Raw genomic sequence first — 24,331 nt, 5'->3', positions numbered from 1 at the left:
GGAGACCTTGCTGATGCAGGACTACTTTGTGTCCTGCCTCTGTGCCAGTCTTGCCATGGTGTATGATCTGTGGCGTGAAACCGTCTTCAGCAACCTCACCTTAGTAGCAGAGTTTGGCGGTTCCAGACTCAGTTTGAAGCCTCCTACATTTTCTACCCGTTTTGATTCCAGTTAATGGCTGTGTTTACACCTATATATGAAATTGGTGATACGGGTAGTCAAGCCAATTATTGGTTTGTATTTTGTAAATCGATAAAAAATAAACAATTATATATTTTGGAAAGCATTCTTACTTTCCAACATTTCTTTACACTTGCCCAAAACGTTTGCACAGTACTGTATATGCTTCAGAAGCCTCTGTGCCATGACATTTCATGAGCATTTCTGTGCTTGAGACAGGAAAAAAATAAAGCAGGGTTTAAAACCTTGAGGTTTTTTTCGCTCATTGAACACTGGTTTTCCAGAAAAGCGGATTAACAGAATAGTTATTAGACTGGCTTCTGTTGAACAGACAGGGGTACACACAGAGCAAAGTTTGGCCAGTTCCTGCTGAACTGTGCTTTTAGTTTCTCTGTACTTCAGTCAGTTGTGAGAGAAGAAAGTGAATTTCTTTTGACAAACATGACACAACACACATTGTCAAATAATTAACAAATTTTATTGCTTTACAGAGAAAAAAAAATACAAAATTATATGGAACTGTTGAGAACAAAAACAAACTTAGCTGCATCAGAAATATATAATGGCCTCCAGCATCATTTTTCAACATGGAGTTGGCATATATTTGTTAATCACCTGGTCTGATCTACTTTTTTTTTTTTTTATTCAAATTTATAGGTTGAACTAAAAAAATGTGTTTTTCAACCTTAAACCTTATATGTAAACTATGTAAATCCAAAAGAAAAGCCAAAACACATGAAGATCAGGGTACTGTGGTATACTTATCACAACTGTCCTGCTATCAGCTTACATGCCCTTTAAAAACTCAGGAACAACAACTTTATATATAGATAAAAAAAAGTGCTGTCAACGGAAGATTAAAGTAGAATTCCAGCAAACTATTTCCTTTACATAACTATGTGGCCGGCTTGCCGGGTTGTAACTTTAGCTACATACATTGCCTTGAAAAAGTATTCATACCCCTTGAAGTGATCCACATTTTTTCATGTTACAACCAAAAACGTTAATCTATTTTATTGGGATTTTAAGACCAACACAAAGTGGCACATAATTGTGAAGTGGAAGAAAATGATAAATGGTTTTAAATTTTTTTTTATAAATATCTGAAAAGTGTGGCGTGCATTTGTATTCAGCCACGTGTCAATACTTTGTAAAACCACCTTTCACTGCAATTACAGCTGCAAGTCTCTACCAGCTTTGCACATCTAGAGAGCAAAATTTTTGCCTATTCTTCTTTGCAAAATAGCTCAAGCTCTGTCCGATTGGATGGAGAGCATCTGTGAACAGCAATTTTCAAGTCTTGATTCAAAAAGGAAGCAAACAATTCTAATAAGTCTTTCAAGCTTCAGCAGAGCTAGAACATTTAAATTATACTAAAATATTGGTGATCTGTGCATCCAAATGGGATAGGTTCAGAAAATCAGTGTGACAGTTCATATAAACCGAATCAGATGTTTGGACGATCGACCATCACCACACCAAGTGTTTCCACTCTCTATAGGAATTGCACTCACCAGATTCCCAATGAATAAAAGCCTCTGTGTGTATGTTAAGTCTCTGCAAACACTTCCATATTGGCATCCATCCGAAACTCAATTCGATCAGCCAGAAGGGTGGCGGTCGCAAGTCTGGTACTCTGTTTTTCCCAAACAAAGCCAGCTACAAACTTTCCATAAAACTCAGGCAAAGGGAATAGGCATCTGACTTATATCAGGAAACACGTCTAGGTGTACCCCACAGCTTGCTGCATCTGCCATTGGCTCCAATCTCCTCCTGGGAACCACTACGGACAATCACAGCTCCGTGAGAGGTGGTGAGATTAATGGACCCGAACATACAGTACAATAACTATGTTAAAACGCTTCTTTTAAAACAGTTGTTTGTAAGTGCAATGTATAAGGGAAGGGGTTTTTTACTGGAATAAAAGCGTTTACAGATTCACACTTTGAGGCTTTTTTTCCTTCCTTTTGCCTGAGTTTTATGGAAAGTTTGTAGCTGGCATTTTTTTTTGGGGAGAAACAGAGGACCAGAGTTGCAACAGCCCCCTTTTCTGGCTGATCGAATTGCGTTTCTGATGGATGCCAATATGGGAGTGGTTGCAGCCACTTAACAGACATATAGAGCAGGGATATTCAATTAGCGGACCTACAGCTGTTGTAGAACTACAATTCCCATAAGGCATAGTAAGTCTCTGACAGCCACGAGCATGACACCCAGAGGCAGAGGCATGATGGGCCTTGTAGTTTGGCAACAGCTGGAGGTCCGCTAATTGCATATCCCTGATATAGAGGTTTTATTCATTGGGAAATCTGGTGCAATTCCTATAGGGAGTGAAAACACTTGGTGTGGTGATGGTCAAACATCTGATTTGTTTATATGAACGGTCACACTGATTTTCTGGACCTATCCCTTTTGAATGCACAGATCACCAATATTTTTGTATAATTTAAATGTTCTAGCGCTGCTGAAGCTTGAAGGACTTATTATTCAAATTTTTTGCTTCCTTTTTGAATCATGTTTTATAGTATAGTAGCTGCTTAATTAGATTAGGATTATTATTATTTTTTATCTAAGCGCCGGATAAGTGACGGCTGTGTACTTTTTTTTTTTGTAATTTTAAAGTCTTGCCACAGATTCTCAATTGAATTTAGGTCTGGACTTTGACTGGGCCATTCTAACATGAACATGTTTTTATCAAAACCATTCCATTTTAGCCCTGGCTGTATGTTTAGGGTCATTGTCCTGCTGCAAGGTGAACCTCCTCCCCAGTCTCAAGTCTTTTGCAGACTCTAATGCCGCGTACACGCAACCGGTTTTCCTGTCGGAATAAACTCCGAAGGTTTTTCCGACAGAGTTCCGCTGAAACTGTCGTGCGTACACACAATCACACCAAAGTCCGATCATTAAGAACGCAGTGACGTACAACGGGACTAGAAAAAGGAAGTTCGATAGCCAGTAGCCAATAACTCCCGTCTCATACTTGCTTCAGAGCATGTGCCGTTTTTGGTCCATCGGAACAGCATACAGACGAACGGTTTTTACCAATAGGAATTGGTTCAGTCGGAAAGATTTAAAACATGTTCTATTTCTAGGTCTGTCAGAATTTTCATTAAAAAAAAGTCTGATGAGGCATACACACGATCGGAATATACAATGAAAAGGTTCTGTCTGTCTTTTTCTGTCGGGCATTCCGCTCATGTATACGCGGGATAACAGGTTTTCTTCTAAGATTGCCTTGTATTTGGCTCCATCCATCTTCCCATGAACTCTGACCAGCTTCCCTGTCCCTGATGAGGAAAAGCATCCCCACAATATGATGCTGCCACCGCCATGTTTCATGGTGGGGATGGAGTGTTCAGGGTGATGTGCAGCGTTAGATTTCTACCACACGTAGCGTTTTGCTTTTAGGCTACAAAGTTCAATTTTGATCTCATCTGACTAGAGCACTTTCTTCCACAGGTTTGCTGTGTCCTTCACATGGCTTCTTGCAAACTGCAAACGGGAATTCTTATGGCTTTCTGTAAACAATGGCTTTTTTCTTGCCACTCTTCCAAAAGTCCAGATTTGTGGAGTGCACGACTAATAGTTGCCCCGTGGACAGATTCTCCCACCTGAGCTGTGGATCTCTGATGTGTTTCTTGGCCTTCATGATGCTGTTTTTTCACTAGTGTTCTTCTAAAGGCAATTGGTTCCACCAATTGCCTTTAGAAGAACAGGCAATTGGTCTCAAAGTAAAGAGAGCTGAATTACAAATTGCATGGTACACTTTTCACATGTTTATTTGTAAAAAAAAAAAAAAAAATTGAAAACCATTTATAATTTTCCTTCCACTTCACAATTCTGTGCCACTTTGGGTTGGTCTATCACATAAAATTCCAGTAAAATACATTACGTTATTGGTTGTAACATGACAAAATGTGGACAATTTCAAGGAGGTATGAATACGTTTTCAAGGCACTGTACAGTATGTGGCATAGCATTCTGGCAGCAGTACGAGCGACATCCCGTCTGCTACTGGTACTAAAGAGAATTGACCTAAATGTGTCTCCGCCATTCAGGAGAAGCCTTGTATTTTTATTGATGTATGTAAAACTTCCTCTGATTGGTCGAAGTGGAAATAGTGATATTATCTGCCTGCCTCTCCAACTCAGTCAATCAAAGGAGGAATGCACATCAGGCTGTTATTGGGGGGGGGGGGAAGAACTGTTCCACAATTATGGTGTTGAAGGACACATACGCAGATATCAGCTTGGCATAAGGTCTATACTCTTACCGCCAAGGGGATACCTACCAATCCTGTATGTCATGGGGTACCAAGTAGATATAATTTAGTTGCATCACTCAAAGTTGATTTTCTTTAAAAAAGAAAAAAAAAATCCATATATTGTATCTAATTGTTTTTGCTGTAGAAATATAATTTCCTCGTACTGTTAGAATGCTTGTTCTCTACATGTTTATGGTTTCAGGTTTGCCCATGTATCTCTTCTAATAGCCAATGATTTAATCTTCATGGTAGTCACAATTTCAAAGCACATTAAACTATATATTGTGCATAAGCACCTTAAATGAAATGCACATAAAACTTGTATGCTATACAGAGGCAGAACAGTGCATACCAGTGAACAGTAACTCAAAATTACCAAAGCGAATTCAAAACACAAAAAAGAAAAATTATTAAAGAGAACTGCAAAAATATTGAATTTATTAATTCACGCTATACAAGACTTGAATATATTCCCCCATCCAAATATACTGAATACTTCTGGTCTTAAATAGTCAAGTCTTGCACCTTTTTTTTTCTTTTTGCTTTGAAATATATTGTTCATATGCCTTTTGCAGTTTACATTCTTCTTAGAAAGCATCACAATCTTTTATAATTCAAAGTCATTCAGTCACATCCAAAAAATTGTGTATTGGTATTCCACTAGTCTTATTGATTGCAAATTAACAGGTATACAATATGTACTTACAACTTTGTAGTTATACATATAACTATAAGAATCAAGATGCATTTTAAAGTGTATCCTTTGAAAAAAAAAAAAAGAAAAGTCTGATCAAGTTTACTTTGTATGTCCTTTTCCAGTTCGTCTCAGAGAAGAGGTATTTGTTCTATTAATAAAATTAATATGCTTCTTGTAGACAGAAAAGCAGGAAAAAAAAGCTTTTAATGTTCTTTTATCATACTATTACTACTATGCTGTCACAAAATTGCAAACAATATAAATGAAGAGGTTAACACTGACAAAATAATGGGTTTGTAAGACAGCTTGCACAATTAAAGCTAATGCACCAGGATTCCCATTTTCAGTTATTTTTAGGCAATTACAACATATTAATCACATGGCTGACAATATAGATCCTTATCCTAGCCTAAAAGTGTGACCTAAAACGAAAGAGTTTGGTCCCCTTTCACGCAAACATTCCAATCAGGTCTGCCTGTTATTTTCTTTAGGCAGACCTGATTGGACGGTCCATTCACCCCTATGGACCGCCAGGTGTAAATGGACTTGTGTCTGTTTACACCCATCTACCTCCATTCTGATCCGGTCCACTAAAAACAAATGGAGGAGGATCCATTCACTTCCATGTAGGTAGATCTGATCATAGGTAGTCAGGTATCAATGGACAGCAGAATCCATTTATACCCAGCCATCCTTAGAGAAGACTGGGCTTGGTTTGTGTCCACTTTGCATAAACTGAGCAGACATGAACCTGTCATCTGCCCACTCTGCTAAGATCAGCAGGGGATCAGCCTGCTGATTGAAAAGGAAGGCACACATGTGAAAGGGACTAAAATGTATGTTTTTTGGTGGTATAAGGGCTCTTTCATATGGGGTGGATCAGCGATGATCCGCCCCGTGGACACCCGCTTGTTCAGCGGTGATCGCTTCGTCGATCCCCGCTGAGTAGGAAGATGACAGGTCCGTCTCTGCACACTGTCCAGGGACAGACCTGTCAGTGCGCCGCTCTCCCCTATGGCAGATCTGATGACGACGGACCGTAGAGTCTGTCGTCACCCAATCCAATGATGGATGGAAAAGTAGATTTTCTTCCGTCACACTTTTTCGGATTGGAGTGGGTCGGATGTCAGTAGACATCCGATGCTCCATAGATCTCTATAGAGCATCCATTCAGGTACGCCTGAAAAACTGACAGGCGGACCTGAACGGATCCTTCGTCTGAAAGAAGCCTAACAGTCTCTCCCTGACATTTAAAACATTGCACCATGACTTATCTCAGCCAATAATTTGGAACACTTGGCTGCACAGGAAAAATACAATTACAGTTCTGTCAAGGATGAGAGATTTTTACATACTTATCTAAATAAATTAAAACAATAATTTCAGGGACTTAGGTTGAGTGGCTAGTTACACAAGTTTAAACCTTGCAGCACAGTTTTTTTTGTTTTGTTTTTTAAATTATAGCAAACATTTTCTATGCGATTGACTATTGGGCATTGCCCTTAAAACTTGAGAGGTTCTGATTCCACTAGGTCAAAAACTAAAAATGATTTTAGCAAGAGTAAACGTCTATTCTCCACATCTGTTATGCTATCCTACAAACTTTAACAGCATCAATCACACTTTCTATAATTACGTTAAAGTGTACCTGTGGCCAGAATGCAAACATTCAGGTCAGTAAAAAACAAACCTTCTCTGACCTCTGTAGCAATTTACCCTCAAAATTCAGCTCAACTTGCCCCTGCTGTCCCCACTCAAGCTCATGCTCTGTTTAGATTTGAGCCTAGAATTCTTGAAAACTGCCAAGTTACTGCTGGAAAGGGGAATCACAGCTACTAATAGAAATACTTCAGTGCCTCTGCTGTGAAATATATAGGAGGAATTGCTGCAAAGTGCCTGCAGCTAAAGAGGTCAGTGAGGGCTTTTTTTGCAGCAACTCGAATCAAAACAAAAGCGGCCCTCCACTTGTGCTCTGTGGTTAATCCTGCTGGCCCTAGAGGATAGAGTAAGGATGTAAGGGATAGTCAACTGAACCACTGCAGTAGGGTACCAGAAATTTTACAACCTTGTAAGTGTCAGATTTTAAAGATTTTTTTGATGTGGCAAATTTTCTTAAATACAGCAGACTGGTGGCGGGGGGTGGTGAGAAAGGCATTAACTATTTATTTTCATACATCAGGGAACACAGAGCCATAGTAGTTACTATGTGTGTTAATAGGCCACCTTTAGGTGATGGACACTGGCACGCCCTAAGACAAGAAGTGCACTCCCTATATAACCCCTCCCGCTACTGGGAGTACCTCTATTTTTTTGCCAGTGTCAAAGGTGTTGGTTGCGAGTAAAGATGTGCTGAGCTCCACTGGAATAACCCTTGCTGGGGCTAGCCACACTGACCAGATCCATTCAAAGTGTCCTTTTTTGAGCCTAATGGAATGGTACCCGGGCCTCGTATCCGAAGAAACAAGATTGTGCCTGCGAATGCTTCTCCTTTTAGAGAGCTGGACCCTGGGATCCAGTACTTTTTGGTAGTAAGGCCATAAAGTTTTACTGGCAGGGTGCTGTTGCAGGTCCAGGATTGTGGGTTAACTCTAGGTTCCCCTGCTCCTGAAGGATATAGAGCCCACCGTGAATGGTGAAGATTGGGTTTACCTCAGAAAACCCTGCGGCTGGAAGGTAGGTGGAGTTTCTAAGAAATATCTTTGAATTTTCTTATCAATATCTCCTTTAAGTAAATAATGTTGTCATGCCTATGGGTCACCACTGGGGGCTGTATTGAGCACTCACCGCCTCATGCTGGAAACAGCACTGTGTCAGGAGCCAATCACTTCCTCCTTCTCTGGCCAAAGCAGCAGATCCTCCGGTAAGCAAGAGGGGGGACTTGTCTCCCCGCCTGTGGCCCCCTATGCTGGCACTCCCCCCGGGGGGTTTTGAAAGCCCAAATTCACTTTTTAAAAAAATGCAGCAGCCGCTCATCATTTTTTTTTCGATCCGCCATGTTAGCTCTGTATGCTAGGCATCTATAGTTCGCCACTCGCCTGGGGAAAAAACCTACTTTTAAAAAGAGGGGTGGGGCCGTAGACAGCGCGGGGGCTGGGCTAACGCCATCAGCGTTCTCTGACGCCAGATGCACGTGGAGGAAGCTTTTAAAAGCACACTGTGTGCTGCTGCTGGCTGTGGAGGGACACAAGAGGTGGCATTACTTCATGTTTGGTGGCACAGGCATTTTCCCTTGACACATTATTACGGTTTCAGGCTGGGCATTAATAGCAGCATTATAGTGCTGTACTATAGCTTAGCTGTGTGCATTATTCTGGTAGTGCCTCTGCTTTGTGCTTCAGGCTATGAGTGGAAGAGGGACCAGGAACTCATCAAAGAGTTCTAGGGGTTCGACTGTTTTACAACAACCTAAATCCATTTCCAAAAGAATCTCATCTTCCTCTGAGAGGGATGCGGCCAGTCAGATTGAGCCGTCGGGGGAGACTGATGTTGCAGCAGCGCTGGACACTTCAGCCCCTATATTATATTATATCATATCACACAGGGGTCTCCATAGTGGGTCCAAGAATAGCAGATCCCAGTGCTCAGGACCCTCATATTGAGGTGAAAGGGGCAGGGGATCAGGAAGGTCTTCCAAAGGATCTGGAAGATACTAATATAGCCTCTTCTGAGGATCCCAATATGGAGGGAGTAGTGTCACAAGACAGATTGCGTGTACACCCCCTTACTAAATTGGTTCGTTCAACCTTTTTTGCTGCCTGTAACGCAGTCTTTTGATGAACCCACCTCTGGTTTGGGCTCACTAAAGCCTCCCCCATTCATGGCAAAAAAAAAAAAAAAACACAATATATTCGGAATGGGAACACCCGGATAAACCGTTTTTTCCTCCTAAAAAGTTTACTACTCTGTATCCTATGGGGAGGAATTCTATAAGAAATAGGGGGTTCCAGCAATTGATGCTGCAATCGCCTCAGCGAACAAAAATCTCACTTGTCCCGTGGATAACGCGCAGAGGATTCAACAGATAAAAAGTTGGAATTTCTTTTTAAGAACAACATGTCAAGTTCAGAAGCGCAGCCGGTTCTTGCTGCAATTGGTGTATCTCAGTCCATAAAGGATCAGTTTGTTTAGATACTTAAGATTCTTCCTGATCAGCAGGTCCAGCAATGGGCTGGTGTATCAGATGCACTATGTTTTACAGTAGATGCTATGAGAGATTCTATCATTCAAGCCTCACGGCTTATGCTAGGACTAGTGCATTCTCGCAGTCCTCATCCTGTGGCTGAAGAATTGATCAGCCGAAGCACAGTGTAAGAAACTTTTGGCTAGTTTCCCTTTTCATGGTGAACGGTTATTTGGGGACGATCTGGATAAATGCATCCAAAAGAATCTCTAAAGGGAAAAGCTTTCTTTTACCAGTGAAGTTTAAACATTTCTCTTTTAAGCATGCTTCCTCTCCAGTACCAGGGGCATCTGCCTCTAGGCAGTCTCAACGGCCTCCACCATCAGGTTCAAGAGGAAGACCTCAAGGGCAGCCCCAGACCCAAAAGAGGACTTGGGGGCAGAAAGCCCGCAAAACAGAATGCTAAAGCCTCCTTATGAAGGGGCGCCCCCGCTCACTCGGGTGGGGGAAGGCTTTGCAATTTTCAAACATCTGGCAGGAACAATGTCAAGACAGATGGGTGGCTTCCTCAGTTTCTCTAGGTTACAAACTAGAGTTCCGAGAATTTCCGTTTCCACATTTCAAATGTTTCCAGGGATCCAGAGAAAAGGAAGTCTCTGTTTCTAGCTCTGGATCATCTCTTATCCCAGGCGGTCATAACAGAGGTTCCCTTAGAAGAACAGGGCTCAGGGTTTTAGTCAAACCTTTTCACGGTTCCAAAATCAAATGTAGAGGTAAGACCCATTCTAGATCTCAAAGATCTGAAACGGCACTTAAATATCCGGTCCTTTCACATGGAGTCAATCCGATTGGTTGTTTTCATTTTGCAAGGAGGGTTTTTGGAATCGATCGATATCAAGGATGCATATCTCCACATGCCGATATTTCCTGCTCATCAGAAATTTCTAAGCTTGGAGATTGAAAATAATAATTTTCAATTTGTGGCTCTGCCATTCGGTCTAGCCACCGCACCGTGGGTGTTCTCAAAGATTCTGGTACCTCCTTTAGCCAGGTTAAGGGCTCAGGGCATAACTGTCCTAGTAGATCAATCTGGAATCTCTAGGTTGGATACTCAACCTAGAAAAATCCTCCTTAAAACCATCAAGGAGATTACAGTACTTGGGGCTAGTCATAGATACCGTACAAAAGAAGGTATTCTTACCCCAGACAAGAATCAGCTCCATAATGGGACTGATTCAACTTGTCAAAGCAAAGAGAAATCCTTCCATTCGGCTGTGCATGAAGTTGTTAGGGAAGATGGTGGCCTCCTTTATGCGCAGTTTCATTCGCAGTCAGCCAGGAAAAAGAAGGTTCAGGCTTTGGGACTTTACAATGCGCTTATCCCCCGAGGTGCATCAGAGCCTCAATTGGTGGTTGATATCCAGCAACCTCCAAAAAGGCAAATTCTTTTTACCATTATCCTGGAAAGTGATAACAACGGCAGTACGTCTGGCCTAGAATCCTGGATGCTCAGGCTATGGGATTGTCCTGTCAGGATTCAATCAGACAATGCCACGGGTGTGGCTTACATCAATCACCAAGGGAGCACGAGAAGTTGTGCAGCCCAAAAAGAGGTGAATCATGTTCTAGCGTTGGCAGAAAGCAACATTCCTTGCCTATCAGCGATTTTCATTCCAGGAATAGAAAATTGGCAGGCGGACTACTTGAGTCACCAACAATTCTTTCCGGGAGAATGGTCCCTTCGTCCCGACATCTTTCTAGCGATATGCCAAAGTTGGGGTATTCCAGACGTGGATCTGTTCGCATCCAGATTCAACAATAAAGTCGACAACTTTGTGTCAAGGATGAGGGATCCCCTAGCATGCGGAATAGATGCCTTGGTCTTCCCATGGGATCAGTTTTCACTGATCTATGCGTTTCCTCCGCTTCTGCTACTTCCGCACCTTCTCTGCAGGATTAAGCAGGAACAAAAGGAGGTGATTCTGGTGGCCCCAGAAGATCCTGGTTTGCCGAGATTATAAAGATGGCGGTAGGAGTCCCTTGGACCCTGCCATTGTGGCCAGACCTTCTCGTGCAAGGTCCAGTATTCCATTCTACCTTACAGATGCTAAATTTAACAGTTTGATTATTGAAACCCACATTCTAAAGGGCCGTGGGTTATCCCCTTCCGTAGTGTCTACTTTGGTTAATGCTAGGAAGCCGGCCTCCAGAGTCATTTACTACAGAGTCTGGAAGGCATATGTTTTCTGGTGTGGATCCAGGGGTTGGCACCCCAGGAAGTATGTCATAGTTAGGATCCTTAAATTACTGCAAATGGGATTGGAAATAAAGCTGGCCTTGAGTACTGTCAAGGACCAGGTCTCAGCCTTATCAGTGTTTTTTCAACGGCCTCTTGCTTCTCACTCTCTGGTGCGTAGTTTTATTCAGGCGTTAACACAGATCAATCCCCCTGATAGGGCACCTCTAAATCCTTAGGATTTGAATGTAGTCTTATCGATTTTACAGAATCAGCCTTTTGAGCCTATATGGGAGATTCTCTTGATTCATTTGACAAGGAAAATAGTCTTTTTGGTTGCCATATCTTCTGCTAGTAGAGTATTGGAATTGGCAGCTCTGTCTTGTAAAGAGACATATTTGATCATGTAAGGATATGGTGATATTGCGTCCTCATCCTGAATTCCTAACAAAGATGGTGACAGGTTTTCATTTGAACCAGGATATTATTCTACCTTCTTTCTTCCCAGAGCCTCGATCTAGGGAAGAGAAGGCACTACATTCCCTTGATGTAGTAAGAGCGATCAAAGTCTATTTAAAGGTGACCACTCAGGTTCGCAAAACAGATGTTTTGTTTGTACTGCCAGAAGGGCCCAAAAAAGAGGACAGGCAACTTGGTCTTCAGTCCATACATTTAACGATTCTATCAAATCGATGTTAAAGGTCATGAGGATATTGCCTTTGAGCATAGTGTACTGCAGGCTGCAGTATGAGTCCTCTAGCTTCTTAATGCCCTACTTTTTTGTTGTGTCTCCCTCTCTTCAGTTGCCATTGCTATGGGACATCCCACATAGTAACTACTATCGATCTGTGTCCCCTGATGTATAAAAAGAAAACAGGATTTTTAAAACACTTACCCCTGATATACTTCAAAGAAAATTATTTTACAGGTAAGCTGTTTTAAAAATCCTGTTTTTACAGGGGATGCTTTTTGCAATGTTAGAGACTGAGGTGCTTTAAAGCGCAAATATATCGCTATCTGTAAAAACAAAAAATGAAGTAGTCATAAAAACATTTTCTCTTTGAGAGTCACTTCTAGTGACTCAGCCAACACAATCATTCCTTAAAGTTGTGCATTGAAGTGCTTGGTAGCCTTGCAAATTTGAGCTATAAAATGCAATTACCTTTAGTTATGCTTCTGAGTGAAAAGATACCTGCCAGCCTATAGGTATTAAGCAACAAATGGTGTCAGAGTTTGATTTAAAAAAATGAAACGTCACACCTAATCCCTTAAAAAGCTCTGAGTTCTTTACTATAAAGAAAGGATAAAATAATTAACTTATTTTATACGCCTCAGCCAAAAACAAATCAGATTATCTATAGCCAGCCATAGATGGGATTTTCTTTCCTACAGCCTGTGAAAATCACTAAATTGGCTGCTATGGAAAAGAAGCGGGTGACACGGTGGTGTAGTGGTTAGCACTCTCGCCTAGCAGTAAACAAGGTCGCTGGTTCATATGCCAACCACAACACCACCTGCCTGGAGTTTGCATGCTCTCCCTGTACTTGCGTGGGTTTCCTCTGGGTACTCCGGTTTCCTCCCACACTCCAAAGACATGCAGATAGGTTAATTGGCCCTAGTATATGAATGGGGACCTTGGATTGTGGCCTCCTTGAGGGTAGGGACCAATGTGAGTGTGCAATGTACAGGGATAGGCACAATTCTAGACACTCACTTAGGTTGGACTGGTGTCTTTATTCAACCTTACTAACTATGTAACTATGATGGGATTTTGTTTCCTGCAGCCCATGAAAATCACCAAATTGGCTGCAATGGAAAAGAAGGGAATTTTGTACTTTGTTATAGCCCAACTTATTTTATATACATCTTTTCAGTGGGACAAGAGAATTTAGCAAAAGTTCTGGCATCAACAACATGCAAATACTGACAAAGTGTTGTAAAAGCAGCTTAGATGCATCATGCTTCCCTGATCTTATATCTTTACATGTTAGCACATCCAGTCCAAGTCCTGCCCCACTTAAGTAATTGGACATTTTTCAATATGAAAAGCACCTTGCAACAGTGTTGTGACTGCAAAGTTAATTGGTGCACAAATTAATTATTAGAAAACTCACAAAAGACTGCAAAATAGCCCATTTGTAAATTGTTTAAAGACAAGCAAAATTAAAAACTTTTCAATTATAAAAATGTATTCTTTGATCAGACAAACATAAATTGAAGTGAACCCTTTGCCTCCACCATGTTCAACCAGAGAACCCCTTGTATACACTGAAAATAATAGATGTTTTCTGATTAGAGGAGGTGCAGGGCAAGTGTCTCTCTGAAGCATGGAAAGAAAATCAAGGCTCTCACTGTTTGTGGCAAAGAATACAACTGAAAGCAGCCCCTTAGGATGTTACATACTGATCATTATATGTAACAAGGCTGCACCAATCTAGCCTTTAGATATGTATAGTTTCTTTTCCACCACTTATGCTTCCATATACCTGTGCTCCACTCTCTCTTGTATTGTGAGAACTCCTGCAAGAATCCTGACAGCAAGAACAGTGGTGCACAGGTGTAAAAGTGCACAATTTTCCCTATGCTACTTTACTGCTCTAGTTATGTAGATGTATGAAATTATCTGGATATCACAGTGCATTTAACGCTTTGCATTATTTGTGGGTAAAACCTTAATAGCAAAACCTGCATATAAAAAAAAGAGGTAACAATCATACACAATTTAGTGCTGGTAATGGAATGTTTAAAGAAAGACACAATAACGCACAGAGAATTCGGCAGATAAAAAAAAAAAAGGTTGATTTACTAAAGGCAATAAATGGGCTGTTAACACTGCAAGGGAACTTTCACTTTGCTTAGTGAATACATTGAAAATTCACTTTGCAAAGAACCCCCAATCAAATGCAAGTTAAATAATAAAAATGTTGCTTGCACATTATTGTATTATGGAAGTCGGCAAAGCTTTATAATAGGACTGTTGTATTTTAGATAACTTTTTGCAATTCTCAATCCATGTATGCAAGAAAAAACTATGCACAAATGTAGTTGTGGAGCCACTCTTAGAAAGTTATATGGCAGAAATATTTACCAGCGGGTTCAGCTGCCAGGATAAAAGGCACTTGTATTTATTATAATGTCAGGAAGCATGATATAACACTTATGGTTATCCCTGTCCTGCATATATAACAGATGTATTGCTATGCATTTCTCACAATTAAATAATTGGTAAAAATGATTTACTTGGTGAGGCAACCATGTTTCACACCATACACTGTTAGAAAAGAATTGGGCAAAGAGACAAAGAAAAAAAATATTAAATTCTTCAAAGAGTGTCATTTTACACCAATTAAAATAAAAAAATGCATGTACATGCATGCAATGTGAAAGATTGCATATCAAAATTAAGAGGTTCAGTTCATTTACATCTTAAAAGAGAAGTATGGGAATTATTTTTTCTTTCAAGAATCATACTTACCTAGGTGGATGCTGCATTTGTCCCCCCTGCCGGCTCAAACACCGCTGACCACTCGAGTTTCCGAGACCTATGTGAGCAGAGAGCTGGTGACTGTCAGTCACAGCTTTCTGCACAACCCCCCCCCCCCTCTCTCTCTCGCTCTCACTGGAATGCTGAGCTGTGGAGGGGGGTGGGAGCAGCTGGCTCAGGCTCTCAGCGGCCCGCCGAGAGGCTGAGCCAAGTGACGGTTCAGGGTTTTGGGTGGATGTCAACCATATTGTCACAATCTTTCCACTGCCTGGACTGGCTCTGTGACGTCAGCCAACAGCAGGTTTTTCCACATGAGCTTTGGCTGTACCTCGCCTTTAATGCTAGTAGACTTTAAAAACTCCTCATATCTTTGGGGATTTTAGTGGCTAGCTGAGATATTTCTGCAGATTATGAGATATGCATGTACACATGAATCATGTACATGTTTGCCCACTATACAGTGTTTTCTTCATTGGTAGAAGGGTGAACTTCTGCTGGCCAATGAAGAGCAGAGTCAGTATTGTAAATTTAAAACAAATTAAAGGCTGCTATTGCAGCGGCAAAACTTGTTTACACCCCGTTACTGCCTGCCATGGTATTTCTGGAAAGGCAGTAAAGGGACTTAGGGGGGAAAGAAAAGTAGAATGACAAATCAGTGTTAATATAGGTCCCTTAAACACATGGCAGAACAGGTTTTAGCAGTAAGCCAATCTCTTTTCCCTGTAGTAAAACTGCTGCAGCACCCATGCAGTAAAACACAAAAGGAGGCGCTAATAACGGGGCAGATCTTCCTTCTATCCCTCCCAGAAACAACATCATATTGCTTATTTGCATGATATGCAACAGTACAGCTTTCTCTTTGTTCAAAAAATCCAGTTAAACGAGTTTGATGGCTCAAAATTGTTTAAGTACTATAGCATCTTAGGGAGTCACAGTGTCTCAGAAGTAGAAGATATCCCAACTTTGCTGAGATATGTTGCTGTCATCAATTTTAAAATTACCTCAATAAATGGTAATTTTCTCAATTTATACATTTGATACATTTTTGATTTTATATTGTGAATAATATGGGTTTATGAGATTTGCAAATCATTGCATTCTGCTTTCTATGTAGATTTTACACAGCGCCTCAACTATTTTGGAATTCGGGTTGTACATAAATATAAGTCGACCATTATAATCACCCCTCTCAGTGGTTGAGGTGTGTCTCAACTTTCTAACTGCTACTATGTGTGGCAGCTTGGTCTGTCAAAGTAAGTTGGAAAATAACACACCCACTGCCATGATCACCAGGTGAAAATACAGACAAAAAAAGCTGAAAGAAAAGAAAAAAATTATTCTGCCACATCTAAAAATTAATAAACTGCAATTTAATGAACCTTGGTTTTTGGGTTTTACACAACTCTTTAGGCTGGGTTCACACTAGTGTGAATTGGATGCAGGTTTCTCTCCATCCAATTCGCATGAAAGGAGCTTGTGACTGGCTATCTATGGAGCTGGTTCACATATCTCCATAGTGGCTGCGGAGCGGATTGCACAGGGGGCCCCGTACGTCTTTGGCTCAGTTTCAGGGCCAAATTCAGGCAAAAATTCGTCCCCGATTCTTCCCTGTAATGGATAACAGGGACACACCGGATCCCTGCTGCGAGCCGCATCCATCAAAGGTGTGAACCCAGCCTTAAGGCTGTTATTCAACTTCCTTTAACAGACCGAGCTTTCTGATAAAGATAGCAGTTAAAAGGTTGAGACAAACCATTTAATACTGATAGTAGTGCTTACAATGGTCAGCTTTTATTAATGTAAAACCTTCACCACAAAAAAAAATAGCTGTAAGTGCTTAATAAAAGTGTTAGACTGTATGTTACATATGTAAAGTCCATCTATCACAAAGCTCTCCACTGACTGACAATGCTGCTGTCCATAAGTGGTTACATTGCTCCATCACAGATACAGTGAAGGAGGGAATGTAGTCTCAACTCAAGACAAGTAGTGTTATTTGCTAACTGCCAGATGATAAAAAAAAGCTAATGCAGCCACCACATCCAGTGATTTATAAGCTACAACATATTGATTCAGTGTGTTTGGGTTTAGTTTTGCTTTTGACTTTTAATGTGAAAGGGTCAATATTTATAGACCTAAGGGGTACTAGATCAGACCTTAACCACTTGCCGACCGCTGTTGGAAAATATACGGCGGCAGAATGGCACGGCTGGGCAAAGTAATATACCTGTACGTTACTTTGAATTTCCAGGTGGGCGCGCACCTATCACGAGCTCCGTGACCGTGGGACCCGCGGACTATCGCCACGGGGAGACCCATGATTGTGTCGCAGAGCTGAAGAATGGGGATATGCCAATGTAAACAGCATCTCCCTGTTCTGCCTAATGACAGGAAACTGGTCTTCTGCTCCCTGTCATCGGGAGCAGCGATCAGTGTCATGTCACACACAGCCCATCCCCCAGACAGTTAGAAACACTCCCCTAGGACACACTTAACCCCTCCCCGCCCCCTAATGCTTAACCCCTTCACTGCCAGTGACATTTTTACAGTAATCAATGAAATTTTATAGCATTGATCGCTGTATTAATGCCAATGGTCCCAAAAATGTGTCCACCATACTGTTGTACTCATGCTGAAAATCGCTGATCGCCGCCATTACTAGTAAAAAAAAAAAAAAATTATTAATAAAAATGCCATAAAAACATCCCCTATTTTGTAGACGCTATAACTTTTGCACAAACCAATTAATAAACGCTTATTGTGATTTTTTATTTTTTTTTACCAAACATATGTAGAAGAATATGTATCGGCCTAAACTGAGGAAAAAAAATATTTTTTTATATATTTTTGGGGGTTATTTATTATAGCAAAAAGTAAAAAATAATGCTTTTTTTTTCCAAAATTGTAGCTCTTTTTGTTTATAGCGCAAAAAATAAACCACAGAGGTGATCAAATACCACCAAAAGACAGCTCTATTTTAATCTTGTTTGGGAGCCACGCCGCACAACTGCGCAATTGTCCGTTAAAGAGGGCGCAGTGCCGAACTGCAAAAAGTGCTCTGGTCAGGAAGGGGGTAAATCCTTCCGGGGCTGAAGTGGTTAAAAAAGAAATCACAGAAAAAAAATCTGTGGTCTGACATTAGGACTAATTTGGCAAACAACCAATTTTAGGCCAGTAAGGAACAATTTTGAATATTCTTAACCTGAAATGTTCAGGGAAGAGGAAAAAATGCCTAAACTCTTGCAAGGCTAAAGAAAAGGGAAATTAATAGTTTATCAATAGGGGCCTTGCAAAAATAAAAAATACATTTTTTCTTCTTGCATCGACAAAAAAAATCTAAAAGACTCAACATGGTAAAATGCATGTTAATAGAACTCTCTCTTTTAATTTTCCTTTCCGTCTGCGTATGCTGGTGTATTTAATACAATTGTTTTTCTTTTTACAAAGGAACTGGGACCCATCAGCTACATCCATAAATCAGTTTTTGCAGTCCAGAGTACTTAAATTGAGGAGTTTTGTTGCTGCTAGCACTACATATGCATTCTTGCTCTCAAGAGCCAACTCGCGGTACTTGACAACCATTTTTGGAAATATATCCCATTTTACTTTTTTCTAACTATGATGGGGGAAGGCACTATATGGGATGACTAGCAGCAAGAATATACCCCCAAAAAAAAAACAGCCTGCAGGCACTACATATAGATGGGATGACAAAGAAACCCACATCTGATTAACATTAGTCACCTATCATTGGTGGGGAAAGCAATCCAATTATATAATAATTGCAATTGCATGCCTGCGGTCTTCATATAGCCAACTTTTATTCCCTGCATCTACTGGAAGTTTAGCTCATGTTCTAAACATCCAGTTAGATTTTGTCAGAAACATTAATGCTGTAATCTGAAAATATAACATAAGTAAAATGAGACCCAAGCAGGAGGCCCAACTTATGACCAGTTTTAGAACCACAGTATGAAAGGTACAGTTTACAAAATATTTTCCCCTTTGTTCGTGGTTTTGTTTCCTGTACTGTGCCTATCCTGTAAACTTTGTACAAATGTCCCATTGACGTGTATGTGCTCCAGCAGCACCTGAACTTCACAGTTTTACTTAAATGGCTATGGCAGAATGTGCTAGCACACTGTGTCAGTGGGCTGCTTGTAGTCCAACTCAGGAACACACAGGAAGAGGTGAGAAAATGGCAACTGAATTAAGTGCGTGTTGTCAACCTAGGAAAGGAAGTGTCAGAGTATACACCATGCTGGTAGAATCACCTGGTATGATTGCAGACAACATGAAAAAATATAAAATGTAGTTTTTTGACATTAAAAGGAAGTGCAACAGCATCTGTGGTTTAAATAAACCTAACTAGATCAATTCTATAACTTGGTCAAATGCCATTTCATTCACAGTTTTACCCCCACGAACTTCCAAACAACCATCTTTTCCAATGTTTTGGAAAATAACCATTGCAAAAAATATTCAGCTTTCAGAAACATTCATTATGCATACAAGTAAAGACTTTGATTATAAAATATGTTCAAGTCTTTGTACAAATTACAATACATTCATAAAACACCCTCTAACAAGCCAATCGGTACCAGGTGCTCATATAGCTGTGCAAAATAAAACCTGACTTGCATTCAATCACTGACAATAAGAAGAAGTGCTATACTTCGAGGAGAAACTCTTCCCTTGCTGTCGCCTCCTGGCCAACATAGAATCAGAAGGAGGCGAGAGGTGCATGGAGCCAGATGAAGCTTTCACCACAGTGGGGCATGCCACAGAACAGTCTGCAATCTGCTGCTCTTCTTCTTGCTCCATTAACTGACGATTCATTGCTATAGCTTCTGCAGCAAACGAGGTCAGATCTTTGGCACTACTGTTCCTGCAAGAATTCAGACTTTTAATGACATGCTAGGAAGTAAATGTATACAACTATAAAATACTTAAAAAGCATTAGGTAAAACATTACAATCAAAAATAACAAGTTGTACCGGCGCTCAACCTCCCCCTTACTGTGCTTGAGGGTCCGCTGCAATCCCAGTCTTAGCCCCCCCCCCCCCCCAGAAAAACCAGGGTAAGTGGAGGATGTATATGTATATCTTTAGGGGATTGCGCCTCCCACTCACTATTTATAATACCCCCTTCTCAATAGAATATGCTTAATAATACTTATATTCAATAAATAATCATTGTGCCCCCATATTATCCAAAATATATAATTGCAAAAAATATAGCGTCCTTATTGTGCGATATTTTAATTCGCTTGCTCCAATTGTGCCGTCTTAATCACCGATCATCTTCTAATCAAAAGTCCTCTTGTGTCAACTAAAATAACCAAAACTGTGCCACCGTCACCAAGCAGAATGGCCACTCACCAGATGTCCCCAATCAGTAAGCCTTCGGTTCATTCAACGGATAACCAATCCACAACGCATTCCTCCCGTTAGCAATTCCTCAACGTCCATATATTCATACAAAATTAAATGGAACCAATATAGTGTAAAATCGTTTTAACTTTAATGGAAAAATCAATAAAAAACGTATTGCACTCACATTTCAATGTGTCTATTGGCCGACACCAAGCCTTTCCAGCAATGAGAAAACCGCTCTAAAATCTCAGGAAGCCGACGCTCAAATGCGAAACACGTAGGAGTTGTGGGAGACATACGGTCCTTGAATACAAGCCAGGAACAGGTCGGTCCAGTGGAGGGAGATTAACACCACCTGCGGAACATCAGTGGCTTGCCTGATTTTAGAGCGGTTTTCTCATTGCTGGAAAGGCTTGGTGTTGGCCAATAGACACATTGAAATGTGAGTGCAATACGTTTTTTATTGATTTTTCCATTAAAGTTAAAACGATTTTACACTATATTGGTTCCATTTAATTTTGTATGAATATATGGACGTTGAGGAATTGCTAACGGGAGGAATGCGTTGTGGATTGGTTATCCGTTGAATGAACCGAAGGCTTACTGATTGGGGACATCTGGTGAGTGGCCATTCTGCTTGGTGACGGTGGCACAGTTTTGGTTATTTTAGTTGACACAAGTGGACTTTTGATTAGAAGATGATCGGTGATTAAGACGGCACAATTGGAGCAAGCGAATTAAAATATCGCACAATAAGGACGCTATATTTTTTGCAATTATATATTTTGGATAATATGGGGGCACAATGATTATTTAGTGAATATAAGTATTATTAAGCATATTCTATTGAGAAGGGGGTAGTATAAATAGTGAGTGGGAGGCGCAATCCCCTAAAGATATACAAAACATTACAATAGACCAAAATCCTCTCCTATTCTTAAACGGATTTTACACCCTTCACCTAAAGGGCAACACTGTCCTACTGTCAATACCTACTCCCTTCAACTGTCAGTCCAAAGCAAGACAGCAATAGTGGGTGACATACTGTGGATGTTGTTAAAAAGGTAAGGGATCCAGTCAGAGGCTCTGCCTGAACATAGATAACTAGGTGTCCCACACCCCAAACTGATACTCGGAACTCACTGTTGCTGTCAGGTATTTCATTTTGCTAAATAGTGTTGACAACTGGTGGAGCAAGTGTGTCACTAAAAATAGATTAGATGACAGAAGGTTCTTGTCCACTTTGAAGAAAAATTTTAGCAAAATAGTGGGAAATGCACCTTCCAGTCAATGCCAAGTTGCTCAAATACTTTCCTCAAGATACAATATGCAGAACCATGTTATCGGTAAAACTTGTTTGATTAAGAACTGTTAAAAACATTATTTGTATGTCTACTAACCATAACCCAATTCATTTTCTTTTTCCCCTTTCGTTTCCATTTGTTAATCCTGCGAATAACACATCTCCTGTCCATTTATGTCTGTTTTTTTTTCCCTCCACTGCATCTATGGGGGCAGTCATTCAACTTCAAACATGTTTACCATTGTTATTTTAGTACATTACACCAATAATTTAAGGATGTTTATTCTTTGAATCTTATAGTAAATGAGAAGGACTGAAAAAACGAAATAAATGCAGCTGCTAGATCAAAGGACTGTTGTTATATTGCTATGCAATATATCAAATTTTAGATATGCTTTTCAATTTAAAGATGCAGTTCTTTAACCACTTCAATATCAGGTACTCCAAACCCCCCCCCCCCCCGCCCAAGCCAATTTTCAGCTTTCAGCGTTGTCACTTTTTAAAAATAATGACAAATGCACGGTCATGCTGCACTGTAGCCAAACAAATTTTTGTCACCACAAATAGAGCTTTCTTTTGGTGGTATTTGATCACCTCTGCGTTTTTTTTTTTTTTTTTTTTAGTTAAATAAAAAATAAAAAAAGACCAACATTTTTAGTTTTTCTTTGTTTCTGCACTGAAAGGCTGCACTGATGGGCACTTATGGGTGCCACCAATAGGCAGCACTGATGGACATAACTTATGGTACTGGCAAGCTTTGCTGATGGGCACTGATTGGCATCTGTATGGGCACTGATCGTCATCCCCGGCAGTCCGGTCCAGGGTGGCATCCCTGGTGGTCCAGTATGGGAATCCATGGGGGGGGGGGGGGGGGGCTGTGCTGATAAACAATCAGCACAGACTCCCCCCGTCAGGAGAGCCGCCGATTGGCTCTCTTCTACCCGTGTCTGTCGATAAACGGCTCTTCCTGTTTGCACCGTGATTGGACACGACTAATCACGTGATAAAGTCGCTGCCAGAGACTCTTTACCGAGAACTGTGTTGCGGAGTGACAGTCTGACATCCTGCACCACAGATAGGCATGCGCCAGCATTTATCCTGAAAGACGTCATATGATGTCCGTGGATGTGAAGGAAGGCTGTCTAGGTGGCTCGAGCGGAAGTTCGTCTTTCTGCCTGCAATCTTCTGGGACACGTCACAGGTCCTGGAAGATTGCCTGGCCATTGAGGAGGCCCATCGCAACTCACACATGTGCAGTGTGCACCAGGCTGTGAAGCCACAAGCTGTCACAGCCGGGTGACCACACTTGCAATACTGGCGATGGGGAGAAAGCCGAGGGTTCAGGCAGCCGCATTGCTGGATCCTGCGAGTGTGTGTGTGTGTTTTTTTTTTTTTTTTGTAAGTCAGCGGCTGCGCTGGAATTCCACTTTAAGCCAACCATAGACTGTTGGAATCTTTGCCAGTTCAGCAGGAACCAGCCATGATTCGAACCATGTATGGGCAGGCTGAATGTACTCAAGCTGATCAATCAACTCAGGTACAACCGGCCTGCCGTCGCATGTAAAATTGCATTTTACATGCAATTACTGCTAGCGGCTGTTGTTCCCCAGCCTGGAGAACACAATTGCTCCACAGGAGTGATTCGCCCATCACTGACTGTGTTAATGGGGGAATCAAGTAGTTGTAGGAAAGCAAAATCGCTCCATTTATGGCTGGCTTTAGGATTAACCCTTTCCCGCCGAGCGTACGCAGATGTGCGTACTCGGCTTCCGGGGGTTATACCGGGATGATGCCCGCACCTGCAGGCATCATCCTGGTACCGTTTTTTGCAGCAGGCGATTGGCTATCCAGGCATAACAACCGATGCGGCTAAAAGCCACTCGGCTGTTATGCCGGAGGAGCGGGAGGGGACGTCCCCCCCCTCCCGCCGCCTCTCGCCACTGTTACCGGTGCTCCCGCTCGATCGGGAGCACCGATCAGAGATCCGACGCCTCCGGCTGTTGCGGAGGAACTGGAACGAAGCCGTAATCAGCTTCGTTCCATTCTCCTCATTGTAAACACGGAAGCGACGTCATGACGTCACTTCCCGTTTACTCGGCTGCCAATGGCGCCGGTTTAAAAAAAATATCCGGTATTCAGAATCGCAGTTTTCGGCGATCTGAATACATTGAAGTGTAAAGGAGGGGTGGGGGGTCTTTTAGACCCCCGATTCCTCCATAAAGAGGACCTGTCACCACCTATTACTGTCACAAGGGATGTTTACATTCCTTGTGACAGCAATAAAAGTGATCAATTTTATTTTATTTTTTAAAAACAATTTAGTCATTTTAAAATAAATAAAATAAATAAATAAAAAAATTTTAACGCGCCCGCCGTCCCCGCGAGCTCGCGAAGCAAAGAAAACGCATACGGAAGTCGCGCCCGCGTATGTAAACGGTGTTCAAATTACACATGTGAGGTATCGCCGCGATCGTCAGAGCGAGAGCAATAATTCTTGCACTAGACCTCCTCTGTAACGCTAACCTGGTAACCGTAAAAAATTTTTAAAGCGTCGTCTATTGAGATTTTTAGGTACCGTACTTTGTCATCAATCTACAAGTGCGCGCAATTATAAAGTGTGACATGTTTGGTATCTATTTACTCGGCGTAACATTATCTTTCACATTACGCAA

At 41.3% G+C, this 24,331-nt stretch overlaps 1 protein-coding gene across 1 annotated transcript in view; it reads right to left on the bottom strand.

Moving 5' to 3' along the window:
- Nucleotides 1-636: 636 nt before the first annotated feature.
- The window catches only part of LOC143974429 (MAP kinase-interacting serine/threonine-protein kinase 2-like), a 182,846-nt gene continuing 159,151 nt past the window's right edge, over nucleotides 637-24,331 (bottom strand). Inside the window, 2 exon segments of the mRNA XM_077475806.1 lie at nucleotides 637-19,682; nucleotides 19,684-19,869. Coding sequence (XP_077331932.1) covers nucleotides 19,625-19,682; nucleotides 19,684-19,869 — 244 coding nt within the window. The 3' untranslated portion in view covers nucleotides 637-19,624.

Source organism: Lithobates pipiens, unplaced genomic scaffold, assembly GCF_037356315.1.
Source record: "Lithobates pipiens isolate NorthernLeopardFrog02 unplaced genomic scaffold, aLitPip1_a1.2 Scaffold_13, whole genome shotgun sequence".
Lineage (NCBI taxonomy): Eukaryota > Metazoa > Chordata > Amphibia > Anura > Ranidae > Lithobates > Lithobates pipiens.
This window is presented reverse-complemented; position numbering and strand designations above follow the sequence as displayed.